The sequence below is a fragment of the Tamandua tetradactyla genome, chromosome 1 (assembly GCF_023851605.1).
Source record: "Tamandua tetradactyla isolate mTamTet1 chromosome 1, mTamTet1.pri, whole genome shotgun sequence".
NCBI lineage: Eukaryota > Metazoa > Chordata > Mammalia > Pilosa > Myrmecophagidae > Tamandua > Tamandua tetradactyla.
In genome coordinates this window covers 185091817-185104680 of record NC_135327.1, presented here as the reverse complement: position 1 = coordinate 185104680, position 12864 = coordinate 185091817, and the positions used below count along the sequence as shown (strand labels likewise).

General features: G+C 40.7%; 1 protein-coding gene across 1 annotated transcript in view; it reads left to right on the top strand.

Moving 5' to 3' along the window:
- DENND11 (DENN domain containing 11) overlaps nt 1-9871 on the top strand; it is a 38824-nt gene extending 28953 nt beyond the window's left edge. Inside the window, exons 6-9 of the mRNA XM_077147925.1 lie at nt 631-762; nt 975-1125; nt 1958-2026; nt 3661-9871. Coding sequence (XP_077004040.1) covers nt 631-762; nt 975-1125; nt 1958-2026; nt 3661-3856 — 548 coding nt within the window. The 3' untranslated portion in view covers nt 3857-9871. The remainder of the gene's footprint in view (nt 1-630; nt 763-974; nt 1126-1957; nt 2027-3660) is intronic.
- The last annotated feature ends 2993 nt before the right edge of the window (nt 9872-12864 follow it).

Below are 12864 nucleotides of genomic sequence, written 5' to 3'. Positions count from 1 at the left end.
GAAGGAGTAGGAAGGGGGTTGGTTTGAAGGAGTTAACTCTGGACATGATGAGTATGAGCTGGGAAGGTAGAAGTATATACCATGGCATTTATATAACTGGGTTCACACCTTTGGAGAAATGTTGGGAGCTGGAGATTATGATTTGAAAATAACAGATTGATTGTGTGGATAATTGTGGAGGTGGATAACATTGCTTGGGAAGAGCATAATGAGTGAGAAGAGGCATATAGGAGTCTTTTAAGATAAAGGCAGAGAAGCTGGAGCAGTGAAAGTCAACAGCAGAGACTGAGGTAGAACAGTCAGAAAGAGGAGAAGAACCAGAAGATGCAAGGGGGACAGAAGCCAAGGGAGGCAAAAGTTTTGAAGAGGAAAATCAACAGAGTCCAGTTCAAAGCAAGACCTAGTGGGATAAGGTCTGAAAAATGTCTATTGGATTTGGTGAGTACATTGTTTGTGACCTTGGAGAAAGTAGGTTTTGCTCTGTGACCCCCAAAAGTCTTACCCCCCAGTTGCTTCAGAATGCCAGGACCGTACAAAGCAAAGCAGTCAGAGGATGACCTTCAGAAGAGCTGTGGCCAGCAGACTTTGCAGACTCCTCCTCTCCCGTCCTCTCCCCCTCTCTCCCCACAGTGTACTGCTGTTGCTGCCTGGCCAACATCTCCCTGCCTGGCATCGGGGGCACCATTCCTGAGTCCAAGCCTTTCTTCTATGTGAACGTGGCTGACATTGAGAACCTAGAGGTGGAGGTGTCCTATGTGGCCTGTGAGTACGGCGCCTTCTTCATATCTCTGCCCACATGACCCTGCCCTAATTACCTACCTTTGACAGCTCAGTTGGGAGCCATGTTCTGGCCTCCCAGCTCCCCACAAGCCTCTCTTCTCATCTCAGACATGGGGCTCCCGGACTCGGTTTCTGGTTTGCTCCTTTCAGTGACAGCCTCATAGTGCCCACCTTCTTTACCTTGGGTTTCACAGGCACCACCGAGAAGATTTTTGAGGAGAAGCATGAACTGTATGACGTCTATGTGGACAACCAGAATGTGAAGACACACCATGACCACCTGCAGCCCCTGCTGAAGATCAACAGTGCTGACAGGGAGAAGTACCGACGGCTCAATGAGCAGAGGTAGTGGGAAGCCCAGGTCACATGCACACCCCCGTGGGTGATGGGGCACAGCTAAGGCTGGTGCACCATTCTGAGAGAGAGGAGTTGGGTAACCGCTAGGCCAGCTGCAAGTCTTTCTATAAAGCCTGCCCTTTTGCTGGGGCCCCTGGGAAGTGAGAGTCTCCCTCCTTCTTGTCCTGCCCACCCCTCCCCTGTTGTTCATTTCTGCATCTGAGTGCTACCTGGGTGTTGGAAATGAAGGGAAGTCCTGCAGCTGAAAAGCCAGACTCCCTGCATATTGCCCCAGTAAGAGGGTAGCAGATGTGGATGGGGTGATTTCTTTCTGATAGATTTGGGAATGTGTGAAGCCAAAAGAAGGGACACTGGCAGGCTTCCCGAAATTCTCAAAATGACCTTGTTTAGATTTTACATTACATTGCTTAGACGTGTTTAGATTTTACATTACATTGTTTAGACGTGTGTTTAAAACAATCATTTACTGAGCACCTAAGTTGCATGGATCTCCATACTGGATACTTTTGTATGCATATGTCATGAAATTCTCAATGTGTGAAATCATGGTATTATCATCGCTCCCATTTTATGGATAATTAGGCAAGTCCAGAATGATTGTTACCGCTGAAGATTGCACAGGGGCAAAACTGACACTGAAACGTAGTGGTTTTACCCCCCAAGCCCTGTTATTCCTTCCCTGTCCCTTCTCTCCCTTCCTTTGGACAGAGGGCCTGCACTGGCTGGTGTTACTCCCTGGGAGGTGGCGCCCACTGCAGATGCCCATGCCTGGGGTCCTTGTAGCTGTGCCCGAGTTTGATGGTGCTCTCCTTTACAACAGGCAGATGCTGCTGTATTCCCAGGAAGTGGAAGAAGATTACCACCCTTGTGAAGAGGACCTCTTTGTGCTGTAAGTCCCGTGGCAGTGGCTGTGGGCCTCCCTGGTGATCAACTCAGCACTAACTGCTTTAGGTTTTAGGTTGACCAGTGACCCTGATTCCTCCCATGTCACTGCAGGCCAGGGATGCCCTTTATTGCTGCCAGGGACACCTAGAGCTGGGCATGAGTCAGCCCCAAGCCCTGAAATGTCACTGGGGAGAACAAGAGGAGTTAGGGAAGGAAGCAGGGAAAGGCCATGAAGAGGAAATGGGAGTCCTAGTGTGTGTGTGTTTTCTTGGGCATTTATTTCCAGGATATCTGCTGTATAGAAGCTCTCTATCCCTCAGATTCAGGAACTATTCTCATCTTTTACCACCTTTGAACAGGCTGATCCTTATGCTGAGTATTATGGGATAACCTGAAAAATTTGCTCAATCTAATGAACTCTCTTTCCCCTGGCTTCCTCTTTGGTCTTCCTATGCCATATTCCATGCTGTGGCTGGGCAATGGCACATGCAGTTAGGGCAGTTTCTGGCTCTGATGCTTAAAACTCAACGTTGACATTTCAGCTAAGGTGCAATGCTTTGACCTTCGTGAAGTCTTTCTAACACAAACGTACTGTTTATATGTGAACATACTTGTGAACTGAGCAAAGATCCAGGTACAGTCTCATCAAGACTTGACACACACCACTGGATCTGAAATTCCTGAGCATTCAGAGTTTTTGAGGGACTAGGCACCTTTGTAGAACCTGAGACCTCTGTGGGCACAGCTTAGAAATCTAGACAATTACTACCTTTTCTGAAGATTGCATTATTCATATAGAATACTGTAAGTCAGTGACATTTAAGTCTTATATTGTGCATAATTTTCAAAAAAAAAAAAACACAACAATTAAGGGCCGTGTTAAGGTAAGCCAGTATCAGTGTCTACAGCCTGGCTTCCCTTTCTCCTTCATAGAAAACCTTCACTTCCAGTGTTGCTGCCTCCAGAGCATCCCTGGGTCTGCCCCAGTTTGTCGGAGCTTCGCCTATTCTGCTTATGTGGACAGTCTGTCAGCCTCATGCTGTCTGCAGTGACCTGGGGGCTAGAGAGCCATTTCAGACTCTTTGTCTCTATTGTGGCGTGTCTGCCACCACTAGCTTTGATTACCCATCCAGGCCTTTATAAGGTGATTTTCAGTTTCTCACTTAAAGTCTGGACCTCAGAATTGCATTATCAGGGTTTTTGTAAATATTCGTTTCTCCTGTGACCAAGCAGAGAAGAAAACAGTATCTGGGAGTCTTTCCCTAAATCTGTGTTAAACCACTAATAACAACCCACCACCACCACCACCCCCGCCCCAACAGGAAAAAAAAAATCTGGGTAGCCAAGTAAGTCAGCACTTGCTCAGAGTTTTTTCCTAACACACCATGATTAGCACCAAATGGGTTATTTGCTAACCTTGGTGGGGCTTTGCAACCCTTTAACTTTTATACAGTTTCCTTCTTTCTTAAAAGATATTGTTGATTTATTTTTGCAACTTTTTAAGAGAACATTAAACATTAGAACAAAACCGTAGTTTTGGTAATCCATGTGTGGTTTATATGCTGAGCTTTTTTTGTTTGTTTGTTATTTGTTTTGTCTTTTCTTCCCTCCTTTCCTGTGTCTTGTTTGGAAGTGCAGGTTTTTCCTAGAGCAAAACAACCGGATATTTCAGACTTTGTTGGAAGTATCTGCCAGTCAAGACAAAACCCTGACAGCAGAACATGCCCGGGGCATGGGTCTGGACCCCCAGGGAGACCGGAGCTTCCTCATGGACCTGCTGGAGGCCTATGGCATTGATGTCATGTTGGTCATTGACAACCCCTGTTGCCCATAGAAGGTGGTGAGACACTTTCATGTGAGATGAGAGCATCCTGGAGTTCAGCCCAGGGCATTTTTTTATTAAGTCGATACAATGGAAGTTGTTTATCTTTTCCAACAAATGTAATTTTTGCAATTCCTTTCCCTTCCTTTCTTTCACCTCTGGTTTTGTGACCTGCTTTGGTAGGTTGTTAGAATCTACCACTGCCTCCCAAGAACTGCTTGTTTTTTGAGTCTGGTTTGGTCCTAGGAGCTATAAAAGTAGATGCTCTTATTTCACTCATTGTTGAGTGACTTGGGGAGATGTAGTAAAGGCCATATATTACTAAATGATCAAGCTCTGGAACCATCAGGATGGACCATTCGAAAAGTCTGTGCATTTTTGTCCCTTGTTGTATTCAAGTAAAAGACTGCCATGTAGCCAGTGTGGCCTTAGATGGTCCTCTGCCTGAAGGCAGATGCTAGAAGATAACCTTTCAAGGTATTTAGTAGTTCTAAGAGTCTGTGTAGTCTTGGGATCAAATTTCTTTTCTTGTTTTGGGGGCAAATCTCTCTTCTCTTTTCACTTGAGTAGAGACCTCAAAGAGGGACCGAGAGGGTATTTCTAATACCAATATGAGCTTCTCTGAGAACAGAATGACAAGGAGAGGTTGTTAAACAGTCATCGGAAAACTAAAATTGTAGAATGAAGACTTGAAACCTTTCTCAAAGTAAATTAATGGTGGTCAGCCAATGGAATAGTCCTTTCTCTGATCCTCTCTTCTTGGGATGGAATGGAGAATTCTCAGGATCAATGCTGGCTCTGGAGCTACAGGCAAATTCATTTCACAATTTCTTCTCCTTTAAGGGCTAAACATCCTCTGGGAGTAATTGGGGTATTTTTAAAGGGTAGAGCTCATAGCCACCAAAGGGCAGAGCAGTCAAACTTCAAGCAGGGTAGAAATGAAGAAGTAAATTTATTCATATGAATGGGAGTTCTTTGGAGGCATAACTAACAGAGCCTCTGGATCAGATTAGAGTCACTGGATTTTGAAATCTAGCAAGTATCTGAGCTGGCTAATACAAAGATTGTCGTATAATGTTAACATGACTGTTTACCAGTCTGGCATTTGGATCCCTCATAAGCAAGCTTCTCTTCAACAGAGAAGACATTCTGGAACTAAGTACGTGGGGCCAAAGAACTAACATATTTGTTAGAGAAAATTTGACAGTGCCTTCTCACAGAAGTGATCAAAGAGTCCTTGAGTGTCAGTAATGAATAACATCTGCTTTCCTATGAAATGTTTTGGTCCGGGGGCAGTCCTGTTGCTACCTGCTTGGTCTCTTCAGCAGGGTGTTTCATGAATGCAAGCTTAGATGAGGCAGTGATTGTTAAGCCTAATCAGGAAGCCACTCCTGTGAGAATAGTGTTTAGGTTTTTTTTGGCCATGCTTTAGGATCTAGACTCGAGGTACTGGGTTGTTGGGGACAAATGATTTCTTCCCCTTCAGTCTTCCTGTCTGGCTTGGTTATTGGATGAGCCATCAACATATGCATATCTGTGACTAAGATCCTGCCAGGCTAATGTACACAGCAGAGAGAAATAACTTGTAAATGGATGGATCATACTTCTTCTCTCAAGATTAGACTCTTAGGGCTTATTGCTTTATTCAGACATATTTTCACTATACCTCCTTGATAAGTTCAAGAGTTAATAAATTCAGATGTGTGGAAGTACAAAGAGACATTCATTAATCAAGGCAGGCTCTTTTATGTAAATATATAAATGCTTTTGGGCATTAAAATATAAACTCTACAACTAATACATTTTTCTCCTCTGCTGTGTGGGTTTAGTCATCATTTCAGTGACATTTATGTTTACAAAAGAAAAAATGTGTTTAGAAGTTGAAGCTTCTCTTTTATTTTTTCTTTTGAGACCAATCTTCTTCGCTTGCCTCTCAAGAGGGAGGGAACCCTTCTAACTTGAGGCACGTAATGGTTATTTTTGGTGGTATTCTAAGGTTCAAGGTTTTCTAAGTTGGGTGGGGGTGGTTAGAAATAGGGGTGTAAGTTAAAGGACAGGTCTGATTCTTTTGAGGACATAGGCAGACTCTCTTTCTCTGGAAAGGGAAATTTATTAGAAGGAAACTCTTTTTAAGCACTTCTGGTCCAGAGCCTTCCTGCACATGAACACTTTTGTTTCCTGTGATATTTTAACTGTAAGCTCAAAAGTAGTGCCATGAAGACAGTAAGGTTTGAATGAGGTTCTAGTATTTTCATTTGAACAGTAAGTGAGATATCTACATCCCTTTCCAGGTAGCTGTGTGGTATCTCCTCATGTTTTCCCTCACTCTCATGCAGAAGGTCAAAATATGAGTGGGCCTGGAGGGAAATTTACCAGTGAGGTAATGGCATGTCTTAGTTCATATGGGGCCTGGGCTAAGCTGATCCCAAAGCAGAATTTCTCCCTTCTCTAGCTGGATTCCCTTTAAGAAGGAACCCAAGGATTCAGTCCTTCACTATATTGCCAGCTTCCTTGCTGGGCTGGAAATCTAGTACAGTACCTGTGCCTGGCTGAACAGCATACTCTTTAGCTCTTTTATTATCTTTGTCACTATTTATCACCCCTAAAGTATTTCTTGCCTAGGCTGTGGTAGCGTAGAACCTCTTTTTTCTGAGGACACTTTTTGAAGGCTTGCTTTGTTCTAACCTCTCTCCATTTCCCCCTCCCCTCGTCCCCAGTATCTGAAGTTAGCAGGCGCAACTCAGCCTCATTCTGCCAGTTCCCTAAAAGGGAACTCGTTTGTGAAGCACCAGATAGGAATCCCTGCACAGTGGCAGCAGAAGCTAGGAGCCACAGGGAACACTTCTCTGTCACCCCTGAAATATTTTCTAATGAGGAGCTATCTGCTTTTGTTCAAAAGGTGTTGCAGAGATCCTTCTTCATTGCCTTTTAAGCTCTCTGAGGGTAGGGTTAATGTTACCGTCCACCTCTGGAGCAGGAAAACCTAGCGTCTGGGTGCCTTGACTGATGATGGCCTTCTGCCCCTCTCTACTGTCGCACGTCTTCTCTCATCCCCTCCCTCGCTAAGCCAGCTTAGTCCTTCTGGGGAACTGGAAGCCTGATCTGGTACCATGCTGTGAACCATGTACTAACCTGAAAGTAATGGCTGACCTGTGATGCCTGGGGCTGCCCTATCATCCCTGAATCAAGGTAGAGGAAATTCCAGGTAGCGGGATCCTTAGAGAGACTAGAATCCAGGTTTGGGGTATTGATATTTACATAAAATATGACAGAGACTGTAAAAGTGGTGATTTTTCTCATTTTAGTTTTGTAAGCTTGGTAGAGTTGATACTCAGCCTTTGGGAAAACGTTCAGTTGTCCTCTAAGAACGCTTGCTCCATAAGGAGTCAGAAATGGCAGGGCTTATCTTCTACCAGATTAAAACCTATGAGCCAAATAATTTGTCTAGAATTATGTTTGGCTTCAGTTAAGCATGAAGCATTCCTTATACCTGCTGTAGAGCCATTTCAATGTAAGTGTCCCATCTGGGGCCCTGTACAGTACTTAGTAGATTATGATTGCCAACAAATTAGAAGGTATTTGCCTTCCACATCCATTGTGGCATGCCTTCTTCCATTTATTCGGGGGGGCAGGGGGGCATAAATTCATTGATATATTGATAGAAAGAAATTAGAAGATAATTCCAAATGTCGCACCTGAATATTGGTTTATCCATGTAACTATCTTATATTTTAGCTGGGAGAAAAGAATAAATTAAATCATACCTGTGTCATTTTTAATTCTGGTGGCTATGAGGATTAACTTGCATGTCTGTCTAGATAGATAGAAAGTCCTTCTAAAAAGATGAGATTATTCACCTTTACACCTAGACCTTTAGGGAACCTTTTGTAACGGTTCGTAATGAATTAACTTTTTTTAATGGTAATTTATCAACACTTCAAGAAGAGGCAGGAACCTCAGGGATCATTTTTTTGGTTTTGTTTTTCCTTTGAAACTGCATGGTCTAAGGAAGGATTAAGATGATTTCTCCAGTCCCATTACACTTCATCCCTGGAGTGGTAGAGAAGGGAGGGGATTGTGATGCGGAATAAAATTATAAGACAGTACTCAGCTTGGTGGTAAACTTGCCTTAGTTTTTGATGACAGTTCTAAATAAGCAAGAAAATTAATATGGGGACCAGCATGTCATATGTAGGCTTTCATCTCCCTGTTAGTTCCTGGCTTGTGGTTCAGAATCTGTGAAAAGTCCAGCCCTTTTATTTTCTCCCCTGTAATTTTTAGTTACACTTAATACCCCTGATGTGAGAATTCTGCAGACTAATAGGCTTACCTCAGCAGGCCCAGTCCCATTCCTTCTCATTTCAGGAAAACCCTTTTCTGATTCAGGTGGGAAAAGAGAAGGAGTTAAGGACTCCAAGACATGGGTTTTTAATATTCCATTTTTATTACTAATATACCTCTGTTTCTAGGAGCAATTGGAACATTACTGTCGTGAGAAAAGGCTAACTGTGAATTAAGTTAAATGTTTTTCTTAAAAGAAATGGAAGTTTATTTTTATATTGGTATTATTATTATATGTGAATTGAGTATGCAGATGTTAAAATGGAAGGAGATTTCAAAACTGTAATTCTAGAAGAAATAAACAGTTTTATAATTTGGTAGTTGCTGAGACCCCCATATAAGCTTTATTATGTAAATATTTTGGAGCATTGACTTAAGGAGATTGTATTGTGAAATCTTCATGTTCTGTTTAGGAAACAAAATTAACTGTCCTGGGAGGATAACATACAAGCATCAACCTTTAAGTAAAACTCTTGTACGAAGAGGATAAATGTGATAATTCTGATTATTAGGGTCTTATTTAAATGAAGAAGGGATGGGGAAGTAGTTTTATAACTGGCACTTTAATTCATCTTTGGAGATGAATATATCTGGGATAAAATATTGGGGCAGCTGAATGAAATTCCAAGTTTAGAAAGCAAATGAGATTCTAATGCTATTAGAGAAATAATGATGGAGAAATAAAGGCCCTGCATTCATCTTTTTAGAGTTTATTCTAGAAATCAGCATAGCATGGCCTTTTAGAGCTAATATGATCTAAATTCAAAAAGTCTGTTTACCACAGGATAGGAATGAATTACTTATTTGCTTTTGAATGCCTATTTAGACTAAAAATAAATTTACTTTGCTTTTTAAGGACAGGTTGGGAATGTGGGGGTAAGGTAGGGTATTATAAATTAGCCAGAGATGACCCACAAAATGAAAAATCCACAGAGGTAATTGAGTTAGTCGGTTGCAAATATAATTTAACTTATGTTAGGATGAAAATGCCTTCCTTCAGGTAAGCAAAGATAAAGTATGCAAAAATTTTGAAGGTGGCATTAGGAGGAAAAACTCTGGATCTAGCATTCCTCCGAAGAACATAGTGAGAAATGGTATAAATTCTGTGCTTTTGAACAGACTGGGTAGTAGATTTAGGGGGAAAAGTGAGGAAGAAAACAAAATTAACTTCCTTTATCTACCCAAAGTTTGCTGGCTAAATTTTTGTAGGACCAGAAAATAAGAAACCTTTTATGAAAAATAAATAGCTATAGCCTTGGAAAACCTGTTTTCCTATTTCTTCTGAGTTATGATTGGCATAGCCTCCCTGTCACCTTTAATGTAAAGACCCCTATTTTGGGTAATACCCTAGCATAAGTTAAAGCAATAAGAGAAACTGAATCTATTTTTGTTTCAAGTCTTTCCCTCGCATTATGAAATTAATAAGATACTTCATAAATTTTATCCTGAACACTACTGTATGAGGTACATTGGTCTTTCTCTGTTTTTAATGGTGATCCTTTTTAAGATTTAAAAAAAGCTGGTGTTGATCCTGAAGCTAAGACTAAATGTTTCTTGATTTGATTTTATTCTGTTTCATCTGCGTATATCATATTTGTATATATGTGAACCAGGTTGTGTGCAGAGGTTGATATAGCTATATTTACAAAAAATAATTTTTACAATTAAAGTCACATTTTAACATGACCATGTGTGCTGCAGTCCTTCACCTAGCCTAGGAAATGTGGTAGGAATTATAGCACCATCCATGAAGTGCTGACTTCACTTACAGTAATGATGGAGGAAACCAGAAACCTGGGATCCGGAGGACATGGTCTGGATAAACGTTCCCCAGGTAATGGAACTAAATGTTGTGATGACTACTTCTCTGAGGAGCCAAGACCATGCAACCTCAATCATATCACTACTTCTAGAAGAGAACCACACAGAGACCTAAAGCCTTTTGTTTCACAAAATCTCTTTATAATGTTTAGTTTAAAACATTATATACTGGTTTGTATATTTTAAAGTTTTGATTATTTCACATTTAACCTTTATTTTAAGTCTGTATATATAGAGATGCCTCAATTTATTGTACTTTACTTTATTGCGCTTTGTAGATACTGCGTTTTTTGCAACGTGAAAGTTGTGGCAACCCTGCTAAAGTCTTTCAATGCCATTTTTCCACAGCATGTACTCACTTCATGCCTCTGTGTCAAGTTTTTGTAGTTCTTGCAACATTTCAAACTTTTTCATTGTTATTTATCTGTTATGGTAATCTATGATCAGTGATCTTTGGTGTTAATATTGTAATTGTTTTGGGGCACCATAAACCATGCCCATATAAGACAGCAAACTTAATCGACAAATGTGTGTGTTCTGTCTGCTCCACTGACCAACCGTTCCCCTGTCTCACTCCCTTTCCTCAGGCCTCCCTATTCTCTGAGATACAGTAATATTGAAATTAGGCAAATTAATAACTCTACAGTGACCTCTAAGTGTTCAAGTGAAAGGAATTGTTGCACATGTCTCACTTTAAATCAAAATCTCTAGAAATGATTAAGCTTAGTGAAGAAGGCATATTAAAAGCCAAGAAAGGCTGAAAGCTAGGCCTCTTGCACCAGTTAGCCAAGTTGTGAATGTAAAGGAAACGTTCTTCAAGGAAATCATAAACGCCACTCCAGTGATCACATGAATGACAAGAAAGCAAAACAGCCATATGGTTGATATGGAGAACTTTTAATGGTCTCAATAGAGGATGAAACCAGCCACAACATTCCCTTAAGCCAAAGCCTAATCCAGAGCAAAGCTCTAAATCTCTTTAATTCTATGAAGGCTGAGAGGTGAGGAAGCTGCAGAAGAAAAGTTTGAACCTAGCAGAGGTTGGTTCATTAAGTTTAAGGAAAGATGCTGCTTCCATAACGTGAAAGTACAAGGTGAATCAGCTAGTGCTGATGTAGAAGCTGTAGCAGGTGACCCAGAAAATCTAGCTAAGCTAACTGATGAAGATGGCTCCACTAAACAACAGATTTTCAATGTAGATAAAACAGTCTTCTATTGGAAGAAGAGGCAATTTAGGACTTTTATTACTAGAGGGGAAAAGCCAGTGCCTGGCTTCAAAGTATGGGCTGGCTCTCTTGTTAGGCACTCTCTTGTTAGGGGCTAATACAGCTAATGACTTTAAATTGAAGCCAATGCTCATTTACTATTCCAAAATTCTAGGGCCCTGAAGAATTAATCAAAATCTACTCTCCTGTGCACTATAAGTAGAAAAGCAAAGCCTGGTTGACAGCACATCTGTTTAAAACATGGTTTATTGAATATGTTAAGTCCACTGTTGAGACCTGCTCAGAAAAGATTCAAAATATGATGGCTCATTCACAATGCACTTGATCACCTAAAAGCTCTGATGGAGATGTATGAGATTAATGTTATTTTCATGCCTGCTAATACAACATCCATTCTTCAGCCCATGGATCAAGGAGTATTTCAACTCTCAACTTTTATCATTCAGTAAATACGTTTTGTAAGGCTATAGCTGCCCCAGAGAGTGATTCCTCTGATGGATCTGGGCAAAGTAAATGGAAAACCTTCTGGGAAGGATTCACTATTCCAAATGCCATTAAGAATATTTGTGATTCATGGGAAGGGGTTAAAATATCAACATTAACAGGAGCTTGGAAGAAGTTGATTTGAACCCTTAAGACTGACTCGGGGCAGCGTGGGGGGAAGTTCAAGACTTCAGTGGAGAATTAACTGCCGATGGTGGAAATAGTAAGAGAGCTAGAATTAGAAGTGGAGCCCAGAGATGTAACTAAATTGCTGCAACCTCATGATAACACTTGAATGTATAAGAAGTTGCTTCCTATGGATGAGCAAAGAAAGTGGTTTGTTGAGGTAGAATCTACTCCTACTGAAGATGCTGTGAACATTGTTTAAATGACACAAAGAAGTGAGGATATTACATAAACTCATCTGATAACACAGTGGCATGGTTTGAAAGGATTCACTCCAATTTCGAAAGATGTTCAATGGGTAAGATGCTATCAGACAGCACTGCATACTACAGAGAAAATTTTCATGAAAGGAAGAGTCAATCAGGCAAACTTCAGTGTTGTCTGATTTTCAGAAATTGACACAGCTTCTCCAACCTTCAGGAACCACCATCCTGATCAGTCATCAGCCATCAGCATCAAGCCAAGACCGTCCACTAGCAAGATATGACGCAGTGTAGATTCCGATGATGGTTAGCATTTTTCAGCAATAAAGTATTTTTAAATTAAGGTATGTACATTTTTTTTAGACAATGCTATTATACACTTAAAATATAGTGTAAACTTTTTTGTTTAGTTTTTTTAATTTTTATTCTATTAACATATATACTACCTAAAAGATACCCTTTTAACAACATACACATATATAATTCATTGCTGTTAATTTTGTACACAATTTTGTGCTACTATCACCATCATCCATTACCAAAACTTTATAATCAACCCAAATAGAAAAGTGTATAACTCAAGCATTAACTCCCATTTCCTACCCAACCCAACCCGTGGTAACTTATACTCCAGATTCTGATGCTATGAGTTTGTTTGTTCTAATTATTTCATACAACATTTCTCCCTTTGTGTCTGGCTTTATTTTATTCAACATGATGTCTTCAACATTTATCCTTATTGCATGTAGCAGAACTTCAT